The sequence below is a fragment of the Oryx dammah genome, unplaced genomic scaffold (assembly GCF_014754425.2).
Source record: "Oryx dammah isolate SB20612 unplaced genomic scaffold, SCBI_Odam_1.1 HiC_scaffold_2, whole genome shotgun sequence".
Lineage (NCBI taxonomy): Eukaryota > Metazoa > Chordata > Mammalia > Artiodactyla > Bovidae > Oryx > Oryx dammah.
The window spans coordinates 11,267,120-11,282,252 of record NW_024070186.1 but is presented as its reverse complement, the minus strand read 5'-3'; the positions used below and the strand labels follow the sequence as shown (position 1 = coordinate 11,282,252).

Here is a 15,133-nt window from a genome sequence, read left to right as displayed (position 1 = left end):
CTGGTCAGAGGTGGGACAGTGCTGGCCCTGATCCCTACTGTCCACCTCAAGTGAGCACTCGCTTGCTGATTCTGCCGTGGAGCTCTGTGTAGATGGACCTGGTCTCTTTTCTCCTTCACCTTTAGCATCTCTGCAGACGTCAGTTTAAGATATATGTCTGGTGAATAGCATAGGGTTGATTTTTAACTGAGCCTGACAATCTGTCTTCTTATTTGGCAGTGAATTCCGTTGTATCTAATGTCATCCCTGCTGTGCCTATACTTACACCAGACATTTAATTTGGGTTTTCTGTTTGTCTTGCCTGTTTTGTTCCTTTCTTTTCACCTGTTTTGCCTTCTTTGAATTACTATTTATCATGGGATTTACAAAGAAATTATCCTTTTATGCATTTTGAAGTAATAGTACACAGTTTCTGTTCTTTTAATGGTGAGGTTATGAAATACAGTATGTATACTTAATTTGTCTAAGTATAAATTTAATCACATTCACTTTCCTCTTGCATAATTATTTAAACTCTGTTTATACTTCCCTCAACCTGTATTTTTGTCATGGTCTTTTTAAAAATTGTATAAGGTTGGTACAAAAGCAATTGTGGTTTCAGGCTATGAATTTTAAATCATTACAACTAGGCTCAAACACTTCTTTATTAATCAAAGTAGGAACTGCTATAATCGGCATGTTTTTGCCAATGAGAAATAAGATTGCTCATTCCTATAGTGTAAAAATCCATGCTTCAGGATTCAGTGAACCTTTGGAATGCATTTTCTGCCTCCTGCTGGTTATGGAAGCATTTTAATCCCTGCAAAAAGGTGTTGAGATGCTTGAAGAACTGATAGTCTTCTGGCGAGAGGTCAGGTGAATATGGTGGCTAAATCAACATCATAGCCTGATTCATTCAACTTTTAAAGTTGATCACACATTGTTGTGGAAAAGAATTGGGGCCATTTTGTTGACCAATGCTGGCTACAAGCCTCATAGTTTTTGGTGCATCTCATTGACTTGCTGAGCATAATTCTCAGATGTAATGGTTTTGCTGGGATTCAGAAAGCCATAGTGGGTCAGACCTTCAGCAGACTACCCAAAGAGTGACCATGACTTTTTTTTTTTTTGCAAGTTTGGGTTTGGGAAGTGCTTTGGAGCTTCTTCTTGGTTCAGCCAGTAAGCTGGTTGTCCTTGATTGTCGTATAAAATTCACTTTTTGTCACACATCACAATCCGATTGAGAAATGGTTTGTTGTTGTTGCATAGAATAAGAGAAGACGATAATTCAAACCAGTGATATTTTTTATTTTTGGTCAGCTCATGAAGTACTCATTTATTGAGCTTTTTTACCTTTCCAGTTTACTTCAAATGCCAAGACTGTAAATGGTCGACAAGTTCTTCAGCAGCTTCTAGTGTAGTTGTAAGAGGATCAGCTCTGATGATTGCTCTGAATTGGTTGTTGTCAGCTTCCAATGGCCTGCCACTGTGCTGTTCATCTTCAAGGCTCTCATCTCCTGTGCAAAACTTCTTGAACCTCCTTGGCACTGTACGTTCATTAGCAGTTCTGGGCCAAATGCATTGTTGATGTTGTGAGTTGTCTTCACTGCTTTATGACCCATTTTGAACTCAAATAAGAAAATTGCTTGAATTTGTTTTTTGTCTAACATCATTTCCCTAGTTTAAAGTAATAAGTCATTAGCAGAAAAAAATTAAGTAAGAAATGCTCATCAAAATTATGTATAAAATAACCACATTTGTACCAATATCAGACAGCAAATTTCAGCAATAGAAAGACCTCAGTTACGTTTGTACCAACCTAGTAAAGCACTCATAAGGTTTCTCATCTTAGTGCTTCTGGTGCACAGCTCAGCGGTGCTCGTCCATTCACAGGGTTGTGCACCCTTCAGCTGCATCGGTCTCCACAGCTCTTATCTCATCACCCTGAAACCATGTTTGCTGATGGCATCTCTGCAGCCCCTGGCAGCCACCATCCTACCTCCGTCCTTATGGTTTGACAACTGCATGCCTCACGAGGGCGGCATGACATTGTCTTTCGTGGTGGCACGCAACTAACCTCACTGTCCTCCAGGAGCTGGAGCTGGAGGTGCTGCGCCTGAGCCTGAGTGACATGCACGCGGCACGGCTGGAGCGGACGCAGGCACACCTGCAGCGCGAGAAGGAGGCAGCACTGGCCGAGCTGCACGCTGAGCTCACCGGGCGGCACGCGCAGGAGCGGGCCCTGCTGCAGAGCCGTGCACGCCGAGAGCTGGAGCTGGTCCGCGAGGAGGCAGGTACGCACGGTGGCTGTGCACGGGGCTGGGCGACAACCTGGGGGTGTCGACAGAGGATCCTGGAGTGAGAGCTGTGAGTTTCTTTGTTGCTTCTTCACTTTCTGTCTCTGGCCACAGTTTGTGGCCACCCCAGACCCCCATTCCCATCCTAGACCCCCATCCCAGTCCCCCACTCCAGACCCCTATCTCTGCCCCAGACACCCATCTCAGATCCCCACACCAGGCCCCCATCCCTATCCCAGACCCCCATCCCAGACCTCCATCCCCACTCCAGACCCCCATCCCTACCTCAGCCCACCCTAGATCACCACCCCTGCCCCAGACCCCCGCCCCAGACCCCCACCCCAGACTCCAATCCCCATCCCAGACCTCCATCCCCACTCCAGACCCCCATCCCTACTCCAGACCCCCACGCCAGACATCAGTGCTCATCCCAGATCCCCATCCCAGACCCCCATTCCCTCCCCAGACCCCCATCCCAGATGCCCATTCTCGCCTGAGACCCACACCCCAGACCCCCATCCCCATCCCAGTTCCTCATCCCCACCCCAGACCCGAATCCCTGCCTTGGACCCCCAACCTGGACCTCTGTCCCCTACTGGACCCCTACCACTGCCTCAGACCCCCCCCCCCCCCCCCCCATTCATACCCCACCCCTGGCTCCTCACTGTGCTCAGAGGCCGTCTCGCTGCTGGTGGCACCTCAGACGCCTTTCAATCTTGCAGTTCTCTGGCCTTAAAGTGAACTTTTATGTTGTCATTTTTTTGTGTTTCTTGGTACATTTTTTGTTGGTATTTTTGTAAAAATCAATTTTTATGTAATAGTTTTATTGAGCTGTAATTCATATACCATATAACTCACTTGTTTAAAACTGTTTCAAGGCAACACTTTGGTGCTTTTCTTGTTTTTCCTGCTCAGAACGTTTTTCCCCAAGAAGAGTCCCTGGGCTGTTTTCTCTGACCCACCCAGGGTTGTAGAGTCTTCCTCTTCCTTCCTCCCTTACCCCCCAGAAGCATCCTCCTCAGTCCTCTGATGCATCTTCACAGAGATTCAGGCAAACACAAGGAGATTATTCCATGTCCTCCCCTGCTTTTGTTAAATTTTAAAAATATGAAACATGCTTGTCCTAGGCCTGTTTCAATGCTGTTTCCTCCACCAGCACCCCTGGGAACAGTCCCCAGAGAGGCCCATCTGCCCTCCACCCCCTGCACTCTGCCGTGGCCGGGGCCCCCGTGGACCTGGTGGAACCTGCCCTTGCAGGGCGGTGGCTGGATCTCTGCGTGGATCCCGGGCTTGCTGGGCCGCCCTCCCAGCACCTGGTGGTGCTGGCTGTTGCCTCCTGCTGCTCCCCCAGCTCCACGCTCGGCTGCACCCCCTGGCCCAGTTCATCTCCTCTGCCCCTGGCGCCTGGCACCTCTTTTCTAGTGCTTTTTCCCTCCTGGTGGGGAGCTGTTGGAACCTGAAATGTCTTTACCTGTCTCCCTTTACTTATTGTCCAGCACCCAGCCTGGAAGCTGGCCCTGCAGGATCTTGGACTCCAGGCTCTGGGTGTGCGTGGGGCCCAGTGCGGGGCGGATGGGCCGAGGTTCTACTAGCAGAAGGATGAGGCAGGCTCAGTGATCTGTGAGGCTCAGAGCCAGCCTCACACGGCCCTCCTAGACTGTTGCTCTGGCTGGACGCCTCCTGTGCTCTGTTGGGCACAAGCGTGATTTGCTAATCAATGCAGCCATCTTCCCCTTCTTGATTCTCTCAGGTGCATCCTGTCCTGTCCTGTTGGTGTTGGCGAGTGTTCTGTGGAGTGGCCTGTGGTGCCAGAGCCTTGTCCTCTCTGGGGAACCAGACTGTGGGGAAGTCTGAGCCTCGGTGATCTGAGCCACTTGTCATGTTTGTTTGTCTTGCAGCTGAGCTGAAGGAGAAGCTACAATCAGAAATGGAAAAAAATGCCCAGATGATAGAGGTACATAGGATGGGGAAATGTCATTTCGTGTAGGTGGTATTTCCCTCACCCGCCAGGGTCTCCCACTTGATTCTCACAATGCAGTTGTAGCTGGAGTCGCCAGGGCAGTGTGGTGCACTGCTCTGTCTGCCCGGCATGGATTCCTCAGCAACTGCTTGTGTCTTTTGTGTGGCCTGGTGTGATGGGAGGCTCTTCCCTCCCGTCTGGCTTCTGAGCAGCCCTGTGGCCTGGCCCTGGCTGTGCTCGGGACACAGACCTCGGTCCTCAGGGACGGGAGATGCAGACACTACTTAGGAAGCCATGGTGGGGTGGAGATGTGGGACGAGCGTCCCCGAGGGTGAAGGCGGAGGTCGGTGTGCTGACGGGGCTGAGCACGCCGGCCGGTGCTCTGCTTGTCCTGCTGCTCCCACTGCATGCCCCCTTTAGGGGGCAGAGTTCTGATTTAGGGTGTAACAGGATTAGCTCTTTTCTGAGGAAGTCCCTCACCACACTTTTGACTCTTGTGGCCGGTCCTTTTTTCAAGTCCACCTTTGTAGAAGAGCTCTTGGCACTGGTGACGGCAGCGGTAGCGGGTGCTGTTGGGGACTATGTCCTGGCCACTCCGAACAGGTGGCAAGTGGAGGACAGCCTCCGGCCCCAGCTCAGGGCACCCTCAGTCCCCACTGTCCAGCTCGGGGCGCTTGGGCAGAGTCTGGCCCTGCAGAGCTGGGTGGCATTGCTGCAGCGCCTGGGTCTGTGTGGGTGACGGATGCCTGCCTTGTCAGCTAAGTTCCTGTGCTTCTGCTTTGAGGCCACTTCTGTTTCTGGTGGCGGTCCAGGCCCTTGTGTCCTGGGATGTTTGCCTGCTGCTGTTCCTGTCTGACTGGATGTCTCATGCCGCATGCTGTACTCATAGTCTTGTCTGAGCAGGGATGACTGGGTTTTGAATGTGAGGTTGAAATATTTTTACCTCAGTAATCAACCATTGGCTATCATTTCCTCTTTCTCATTTAAATTAGATTCTGAAGCAAGACTGGGAATCCGAGAGAGACTCGTGTTTAGAAAACCTACGCCAAGAATTATTGGAAAAGCATCGGTCAGAACTGGAGAATTTACAAAACCAGTTTAAGAAAGAATTGGCACAACAGAAAGCTGAGTTGGAGAAGGTTTTTCAAGCCAAAAATCAAGCTGAATGTGAGTCTTTAAGTAACATGAGCAAGTTTGGAGGGGCTGGTTTTCCTGTGTTATCCTAGGGAGACTGCCGTGTGACGGGCCAGCAGGACAGAGCCGGTGTGGTCCTGCCTCGTGGGTCTCAGGCCTCTGGGGTCCCCTGAAATTTCCAGAACCCTTCGTTTCAGAGACAGTTTTATGTGTTCTTCTACTGGGACATGTTTGTTCTGCTACCAAAAAAGTAATATGCAGTTGTTCACTTTCGATTACCCGGTGACACCCACTGGCAATAGGCACTGTCTGCTGGCCTGCGCCTTCCCCTTCCTCCTTCCCTCCCTCTGTCCCAGAGGAGAGGAGTGTCCTAAGAAGAGAGTCTTGAGAAAACAGGGTCTGCAGGGAGCCTGGGGACACGCGGTGCGTGCAGCTGTCGCTGCAGGTGGAGGACACTGCCGTCACAAACTGAGACCCTGGCCCGTTGGCAGGTTCCCTTCAGACGCAGGAGGCGCAGCACGAGGCCTCCCTGAGCAAGCTCCGTGCAGACCTGCAGTTGGAGCACTGCCAGTACTTGGAGGAGCTGGAGCGGAAGTTCCAAAAGAAGGAAAAGGAGAACCAGCTTGAGGTAGGCACCGGCTTCTTTATTTGAATTGTCAGTGCAGGAGGGAGTTGAGGAGACCTTGGATTGGATTCACGCTCTGTCATCAGCCAAAATTTAAGCCCTAATTTGTGTTATGTGTTTTTTTACTTTTAAATCGAGGTGTAGGTGAATTATAATATTGTGTGAGTTTTAGATGTACAACATAGTGATTCTCAATTTTTAACGAGTATATTTTATTTATAGCTATTATAAAATATTGTCTGTATTCTCTGTGTTATATAGTATAGTTGATTTTATACTTAGTTATGCTTAATATTTTGTATCTCTTAATCCCCTCCCCTAACTTGCCTCTCTCCCCTTCCCTCTCCTCACTGATGACCATAGTTTGTTCTTTATAACTGTGAGTCTTTTTGTGTATATATTTGTTTTATTTTTTTAGATTGCATGTGTTCCTGATAATATACAGTATTTGTCTTTCTCCTTCTGACTTACTTCACTTGGTGTAATATTCTCTAGTCCATCCATGTTTCTGTGGATGGCAGTATTTTTTTTTTTTTTATGGCTGTGTAGTGCTCCATTATGGGATTCCCACATTGCTCAGTGGTAAAGAACCCACTGGCCAATGCAGGAGACCTAGGAGATGCAGGTTCAATCTCTGGGTCAGGAAGATCCCCTGGAGGAAGAGATGGCAATCCACTCCAGTATTCTCGCCTGGAGAATGAGCCTGGTGGGCTGCAGTCCATGGAGTCACAAGAGTCAGACATGGCTGAGCGACTGTGTGTGCAGGCAGTACTCCATTATATATGTGTCCACGTCGTCTTTATCCATTTGTCTGTCAGTGGATACTTAGGTTGCTTCGGGGTGCATATATCTTTTTAAATTAGTTTTTCCATTATTTTGGGTGTATACCCAGGAGTTGCTGGGTCATATGGCAGTTTTGTTTTTAGTTTTTTGAGGGACCTCCATACTCTAAGCCCTAATTTAAAGGGACTCTCAGTATTTGTAAGAGGCAGTAGGTAGCCACATCAGGAGGTAAAGTCTGTGACTGTGACTTAATGATGGTGTCCAGTCCTACCCTTGGAGAATTCGTGCCATTGACAAGCACTCCTGGAACGTCTACAGGCTCCAGCCATCAAGGGTGCAAGGTTCTGCTGCTCACATCTTCAGAACTTTATTCCAATGGGACTCTACGTACCAAAATGTGGGTGATGTGGATGTATCTCACTCAAGGACCTGAAGGGCCTTTGTCACCAAGACCAGCCGCCAAGCAGTGTCCCATGCATTGATTCAAGAAATCAGGAAGTGACTGGCACACGGAGTTAGCTGAGGCTGGTGCATGGATTTGCAGGGAGAGAGTCATGGAGCCCAGGAGGAGCCGGATCTGGTCCTGCTGTGCTGGCTCCTGTCTCTCCTCCAGACAGAGGGCAGCCTATCCGGACGGGGCCTGTGGCAGCCCTCCATCCTGGAAACAGGCAGCCAGAGGGGCATCTTCTGTCCTGTGCCCTGAAAAAGGAAGGGCCCATTTCATAGGCAGCAGCTGCAGGCCAGCACCACCCTCGCTCCCTTGGAGGCTTGGCCCCACGCTGGTGACTTGGGGAGACTGGCAGCCACTCCAGCCCAGGTCCCCAGGAAGGCGGGTGGTGCACCTCAGCTCCAGTGGTGCAGGCACACACCCAGTGTGCTGGCACGTGGCACACACCCAGTGTGCAAGCTCTGTTTACCCTGAAAGAGGAGATGCTTCCCAGGGAGGTTGACCAGGCAATTTGGAGAAAACCAAGCAGGCTGCATGGGGGTAAGGGACCAAGGTCACAGATGGGGAAGGGGGCTGGTGGGAGGGGGCTCCTCCACTCTCCTTGACAAAGTAGGGGGCAGGTCTCTGCAGGGAACGAGGCCACAGCCTGAGAGGCATCCACATGTGAGACCATGGCTGCCATGGATTCCTCTGGATGGTCTCCAGGCTGCCGACTGGGGGATGGGGTGGGCTTGGGCTGAGCCAGCTGCATTCTCACCTGGTGCCAGGGCCGCAGCCCAGCACCCATACTGTGCCTGCTCTTCCAGCTGGAGAGGCTGCGTGCATCCTATGAGGAACTACAGGCTCGGTCCCGGGAGGAGATCCACTGCCTGGGGGCCCAGCTTGAGTCCGCAAGGTCCAGCAGGCAGGAGCTGAGTGGTGAGCACCTTGTCTTCCCAGTCCAGGTCCCTGGAAGGGAAAGCTGCAGTTTGAACTGCTGAAACCCCAAACTAGAAGTTAACAGTTTTGCAAGCCCCCAAATGTGGTCTTATTAGCCTGTGTGCATTTTGAGGTCTGTGGCGTCACTGTGTGGAGCTGTGGCAGCCCCTGGGCTTCACCATAGGCGAGCTAGCAATGATTCTGGAAGCTTGTGTCCTCCCTCGTGTTGACACACACCGTTCACACGTGAGCCTCGGCTCCTGATGGGGCTTGGTTAAGCACCGTGGAAACGCTGTTCTCATGCGGGAACTCGGGGCACAGGTGTGCCTTGCTGCATATCACCTCTTGGGCCTGCAGGCTTACCTGTGGCAAGTGTTGTCAGGCTCCTGTGGTTCTGAGCTCTTGATTTTGGAGGGTGATGCCACGTTTATTAAGGGCACAAGACCCAGTCAGGAGCACAGGGCCAGGAGGTGGGGGCTTGTCTGCTGCTCTGCACACAGGCCTCACACAGTAGGATCTTACCTGTTGTGTTGTTGGAAAGGAAGGACAGAGTTAGGAGAAAGGACCTGAGATCACCCCTGATGGCTGTGGGGGTGCGTAGGCTCCACGTGCCCTGTGCCCGCCCTGGTGGTCCCTGGGAGAGGCCGGCTCCAGGCAGAGCTGGTGGACTGACTTGAGGCTGGGCTTCAGTCGTGCTTTCACACGGGGAACGGCCTGTGTGCTGCCTCTGCGCCCTCCCCTGTGTGGTTACGGCCCTCCTGGGGGACGCAGATTTGGGACAGTGACCTGTCTCCTTCCCCGTTATTTGAAAGCTGGTCACTGGCTGCGGTGGGCCAGCTGGCAGCACCTCTTAATCAGAATAGTGGTGGTGGTGACAGTTGTTTATGGTCGGTATTACTGTTCTGTTGCTGTAAACAAAACACCTCCATCTCAGCAGCTTAAAAACACCCACATTTATTAGCTTGGAAGTCTGAGCTGGCGTGGCTGTTTCTGCCCAGGGTCACCCACAGCTGAGGCCAAGGTGCTGGGCTCTGCCATGACCTGACTTCCCGTTGACAGAATCCAGTGCTGTGGGACCGAGGTCCCATCTCCTGCTGGCTGGTGGCCCAGAGGCAGCCCCTCCTCTGTCTGCAGAGCCCCCGTGGCTTGGGGAGCCAGCCTGAGAAAGCCCTCTGCTCTCGAGGGTCACTGGGGTTTGCTGAGGCCACCCGGGTGGTCCCCCTGGTGGTCTTCCTGCTCCAGGCCCTGTGCTCGTAGCACGAGCCCTGGGGGCCTTTGTCCATTCACAGGTTTTGGGGTGGGATGGGGCCCCTGCTTTACACTTCTCTGCTGGCCCTGCACTGTGGGGTCTTCAGTGTCTCATTTCCTCGAGTGCCGTGTCTGAGATGCTCACTTGTGTCCATCCATAAAGAGTTGCGTGAGCAGCTCCTAGCCCGGGCGTCTCACGTGGAAGAGCTGGAGCTCCTGAAGAGAGACTTGGAGCAGCAGCAGCAGCAGGAGAGGAGCCGGCACGAGTCCGAACTGGAGCAGCTGAGGCTCTATTTCGAAGAGAAGCTGAGGGAGGCCGAGCGGAGCTACCAGGACGACCTGACCCTGTTGCAGCGGCGGCTGCAGGAGGGAAGGGATGACTCCCTGCTGGAGGTCATGGGGACCAGGTGAGTGGCTTCCAGCCCAGCCCAGGAGAACACACTCATGTTTGGATCTTGGCCTGGTGATGTTGAAGCTGGCACTGGTCTGACCTGCATGTGGGTTGGTGACATCTGGCCAAAGTGAGTGGGTGTGGCCCTGCAGATTGGCACAGAAGTGGGGTCCCAGGGACGGTGGGATTTGGTGGCAAGGTGCCACGTCAGGCTCTTGCTACACAGCTTCTCTCTGAATTCACCCAGTGCCTGTTTGGAAGAGACACCAGAAGAAGAAAGAGACCATCCTGACGGACTCGGCCTTCAGCGGGAGCAGCTTGAGGTGATGGGCTGGCTTTGTTGTGTCTTGAGGTGTGACTGACGGGACCTGAGTGTCCAGTGTTGGTGTGATGACCGGATGCCTGGGTGTGATGTGATGGGCCTCCTTGGTCAGTCTGGTGAACCTGCACCTCCACAGAGTCAGAGCATTTTTCTTTCAATGAGAACTTGTAAGATCCCTCTCTCAGTGCCTATAGATAGATATACAGTGTCGTTGACTGTATCCCTATGAGAACTTGTAAGATCTCCTCTCTCAGCGCCTGTAGACAGACAGTACAGTGTCGTTGACTGTACTCCAGTGAGAACTTGTAAGATCTCCTCTCTCAGTGCCTGTAGACAGACATAGTGTTGTTGACTGTACCCTGATGAGAACTTGTAAGATCTCCTCTCTCAGTGCCTGTAGACAGACAGTACAGTGTTGTTGACTGTACTCCAGTGAGAACTTGTAAGATCTCTCTCAGCGTCTGTAGACAGACAGTGTTGTTGACTGTACCCTGATGAGAGCTTGTAAGATCTCTCTCAGCGCCTGTAGACAGACATACAGTATTGTTGACTGCACCTTGATGAGAACTTGTGAGATCTCCTTTCTTGGCACCTGTAGACAGATGGTGTGGTGCTGTTGGCTGTACCCTGATGAGAGCTTGTCAGATCTGTCTCTCGGCGCCTGTAGACAGACAGCGCAGCCTTGTTGACTGTACCCTGTACTGTGTAGGCTCCCTGGGACTCTTGTTCCCTGACTAGAAGTTTGACCCCTTCACCCACTTCACCCACAACCCCTCCACCGCCTCTGGCAACCCCCAGTCTCTTCTCCCGGAGGTGGGTTTTTAGATGCCAGGCGGAAGTGAGCCACGCGGCACTTCTCTCAGTCTGACTGACTCACCTGGTGTGGCACTCTCAGGGAGTGGCCACGTTGTTGCAGGTTCTCCTCTGTGGAGGAGAACCAGGCTCTCCCGCTCTCCAGGCTGCAGGAGGAGGCAGGCTCTCGTCTTCTGTGGCCGAGTAGTGGTTCCTGTGTGTGTGTAGGTCTGTACGTGCGTAGGTGCCACATCTTCATCTGTCTGTCTGTCTATGCAAATGGACACTCGGGCTGCTTCCACGTCCTGACTGTTGTAAAGAGTGTTGCTATGAATGGTGGAGGTGGTGGCTTAGTCGCTAAGTCGTGTCCAGCTCTCGCAACCGTGTAGATGTAACCCACCAGGCTTCTCTGTCCGTGGGATTCTCCAGGTGTGGGTTGCCATTTCCATCTCCATGGGATCTTTCCCACCCAGGAATAGAAACCAAGGTCTCCCACATTGCAGGTAGATTCTCTACTGACTGAGGTATGAGGGAATCCCTGATGAATGTTGGGGTGTGTGGCTTTTCGAATTAGCATTTTCGTTTTCTTTGGGTAAATACTGAGGAGTGGAATTGCTGTATCTATTTTTAATTTTTTGAGGAACCTCCTTCCTGTTTTCCACAGTGGCTGCACCAGTTTACTTTCCCACCAACAGTGCACAAGCATTCCCTTTTCTCCACACCCTTGATGACATTTGTTATTTGTTTTTTTAGCAGTAGCTGCTCTAACTGGTGTGAGCTGATACCTCACTGGTTTTGATTTGTGTTTCTCTGATGATTCGTGATGTGGAGTGTCTTTTCACGTAACTTTTGGCCGTTTGGGTATCTTCTTTGGAAAAATGTCTGTTGCAGGTCTCTGCCTGCTTTTTAATCAGTTTTTGTGTGTGTGTGTGTGTGTGCTATTGAGGTATATGAGCATCTCAGTATATCATGAGAAGGCTGTATTTCATTAATCTTTAGTTGGGAAATGAGCTGTCTTTATCTTCTCAAGTCTGGATTTCCATCCTTTTCACAGAAGCTTGCTTCCATGACACTGGTGAGTGGAGGGAGGCTTGCTCTTGTGTCTCTGGCATCTCCACAGGCTGACTGTGTCTGCTTGTTTAAAATGACCCCCTGGCTGGTTCAGGGCACGACTCGCAGGCAGGTGGATGGCAGCTTGGGTCCTGCCCAGGTCCCACACTCTTCATGAGCTCCCCGACCACCTGCCTCATGCGTGCTGGTGACCTGCGCTGAGAGGGAAGCGCTGGGTGCGTGCGTGCTGGGCGTGTTCCCAGTGGCCTCCGTACCATTCGTCTCTGGCCTCTCTGTCTTCTGGGGCAGTGGGGCTCACCGGGCTCTCTGTGATGCTGGAAGCCTTGTGCACCTGTTTGGACGAAGAGCTCCAGGGGGCGAGTGGCTTCCTTGTCCTCCCGGCCCCAGCTCTGGGCAAGGCTGTGCTGTCAGCCTGACTTGAAGGAGGTTCCTCAAAAAAGTAAAAATAGATACAGCAGTTCCACTCCTGAGTATTTACCCAAAGAAAACAAAATCACTAATTTGCAAAGCCACACATACCCCAACATTCATCAGGGATTCCCTCATACCTCAGTTAGTGAACAATTTGCCTGCAGTGCAAGAGACCTGGTTTCAGTTCCTGGGTGGGAAAGCTCCAGTGGAGATGGAAATGGCAACCCACACCATTTCAACCCAGGGAGCCTCCGGCAGCTCTTAGCCCCCCGTGCTCCTCAGAGTCCTGTGATGGCACTTGGTCTGGGGTTGGGTCCGTTTTTCATCCTAGGAAAAGGTAGGGCCTTGACTCTCTTCAGTCTGGGACACTGTAGGGAAAGAGCAGATTAGCCAGGATGGCGCAGCCAGGCCATCTCCGCCCGTGGCCTCTTGTTCTCACCCCGTGTTGTGTGAATACATGTTTATATGACAGCTGAGATCACTTATAGCACTGTGCGTCACGATGAACCCGCTTGGCCATGGGCTACTTTTGCTCTGTAAGCATAAATAAGCTCCACCTGAAAAGCCCTTGAGGCTGCATCACGGCTGTGTCTGCTGGGTCAGCCATGGGGGAATACAGTGTATCTGCTGCGACGGCTGCTGTGCCAGTCAGGAGATAATAGATGTGTCTGCAGTTCCTACGACTCCTTGGGTTTTCTTCCAGCTTCCAGGGTCACGCCTTACTGTCCCTGGGTTCATTGCTCAGTGAGAGAAGCAGATCGATGTCTGGAGCTGCTGCTCAGCTGTTTGGATGCCAGTTCGTCAGTGCACTCTGTTTTCTGAGACTCCCGTAAGCAAGTGTCACACTGGGCCTCCAGAGGGAAACCACTGGTGTCCTTCAGTCCTCATTTCTCTTCTTACATTTGTTTAGGCATCTTTGAGGGTAGGAGATCTTCGCTCCTCTAATTCCGAAGTTGAGTTTCTTATCTCCATTATCATTTAAAAGTTTTCTTATGTTGGCATTTTTTGGCCATGCCACAGGACATGTGGAATCTTAGTTCCCTGACCAGGGATTGGACCCACGCCCCCTGCATCTGAAGCTTCTGGACCCCCAGGGAAGTGCCAATCATTTTTAATTTCTAAGGGCTTTGCTTTTTGGCTCTGTGTTCTATTCTACGTTCTCTGCTCAGTTTCAGGGATGGAGTGCTCCTCGTCTCTTCTCTGATGGTGACTGTTAGTGTTGAGAGGTTTCTGCTCTGTATCCATCCATCTGGGTCTCTGTGTTATGTGGGATGATGGTGGTCTGTGCGTTGGTTGGTGCCCCAAGGCTGTGCCATCCCAGGAGGCGTGAAGCACTGTGGGGTCTTAGGGGCTGTCTGACTGAGGGGGGCAGGCTCTACGTGGGGGGGTGGTGCAGCCTTCTCTCCCAGGGCCATTGGTCTCTACCAGTCTCCTGCTGGGCTCCGTGAGGTGAGGGACACAGTGGGGTCCCCACCCCTTGCCAGCCTCCATAATCTGTAGCCCCTGGGGGTCTTGCAGTTACCTCTGTGCCCCCTGCACCCCCTGCCTGCCTCCCGGGTGTGTGGGCAGCTCACGTGTACTCCTCCGAGCCTTCTGTGTGCCTGTGCTCTCCAGCGGTTGCTCACTGCTGGCCCACTGGTCACCTCTGTCCCTGTTTCTTCTCGTAGGTTTATAAATTGTGTCTCATCGTCTGAGGGAATGTAAAAACATAGAGCGTATGTGTGTTTGAGCAGAAGTCCTGTGTGTGGGCTTGTGTGCATGGTGGATGCCTGTGCCTGGTGTGTATTTGACGTGTTGACATGTCGTGTGGACTGAGGGTGCCTGGTGGGACTCCCCCTAGCTGGCTGTGGGACCCCTCATGCCCCTCTGGGCAACGCTGACCCTGGCCAGTAAATCTCTGGCTCTGACTCCTGGTTTGTCACTGAGCCAGGATGTCTTTTCACGTGTCTGGGTGTTGCTGCCGTGTTCTGCCTGTTTCTCCAAAGCTGGCAGCCCTTGCTCTCAGCTCCCTGCCCCCACTCTCCTGTGTTTTATTTTTGTTTTGTCGTCTGGACCTGGCCATTGCTCGGCGGGGCTGATGTCTGGCCCCTTCTCTTTCCCTGAACGGTAAGTCACTCTCACCCGACTTGCTGGGTCTGCTCTTCCACTCAGAAGCCCGACCCACTGTGCGCTGAGTGAGGGGGGCACTTGATTCTGCCCCATCAGTCAAGTTGTTTTCTCCAGTGACCATACGAGGACTTGAGTCTTGATTAAAGGATGATTTGAGCTTATTGAGAGCTGGATGTTTAGGCTGACGAGATCTCTGTTGAATCTGAGGGAGATCGGTGACAGGTTGCCTCTTGGAGGGAGCAGGAAGGGCTGACCCAGCCTCGGGTCCCTCTGCCCTCCCTCTTATCCTCGCATGAGGACGCTAGGGACTCTGTGTCCAGGAGCGTCATTGAGAGGAGCGGCCCAGCATGGGCTCTGGATGGGAAGCATGGAGCAGGGAGTGAGGGGATCCCGGGGCAGAGTGGGACCCCTTAGCCGAGGGCCTTGGCCATACGGCTGGCCCAGCAGGTCTGACCCTGGGACGTGGAGGGTGGGCCCCAGGTTCCAGTGGGTGTGGGTGCAGGGAGGCCCCGAGCCCACAGCTGACTCCAGTGGATATGCCTGCCTCCCTTCTTGGAGTGAGACGTGGGGGCAGTAGGCGAGGTGTGGTGTGCGAGGTTCAGGAAGGGGGGTTCCATGGGGAACTCTGGGGGAGGCAGGGTCAGG

The 15,133-nt window shown here is 52.4% G+C and overlaps 1 protein-coding gene across 4 annotated transcripts in view; it reads left to right on the top strand.

The window, feature by feature from the left end:
- PCNT (pericentrin) overlaps positions 1-15,133 on the top strand; it is a 107,405-nt gene that overhangs the window by 9,364 nt on the left and 82,908 nt on the right. For all 4 annotated transcript variants that reach the window (XM_040264561.1, XM_040264551.1, XM_040264543.1 and 1 more), the window contains exons 4-10: positions 2,072-2,273; positions 4,175-4,230; positions 5,229-5,403; positions 5,862-5,998; positions 8,033-8,144; positions 9,556-9,799; positions 10,031-10,106. In XM_040264561.1, coding sequence (XP_040120495.1) covers positions 2,072-2,273; positions 4,175-4,230; positions 5,229-5,403; positions 5,862-5,998; positions 8,033-8,144; positions 9,556-9,799; positions 10,031-10,106 — 1,002 coding nt within the window. The remainder of the gene's footprint in view (positions 1-2,071; positions 2,274-4,174; positions 4,231-5,228; positions 5,404-5,861; positions 5,999-8,032; positions 8,145-9,555; positions 9,800-10,030; positions 10,107-15,133) is intronic.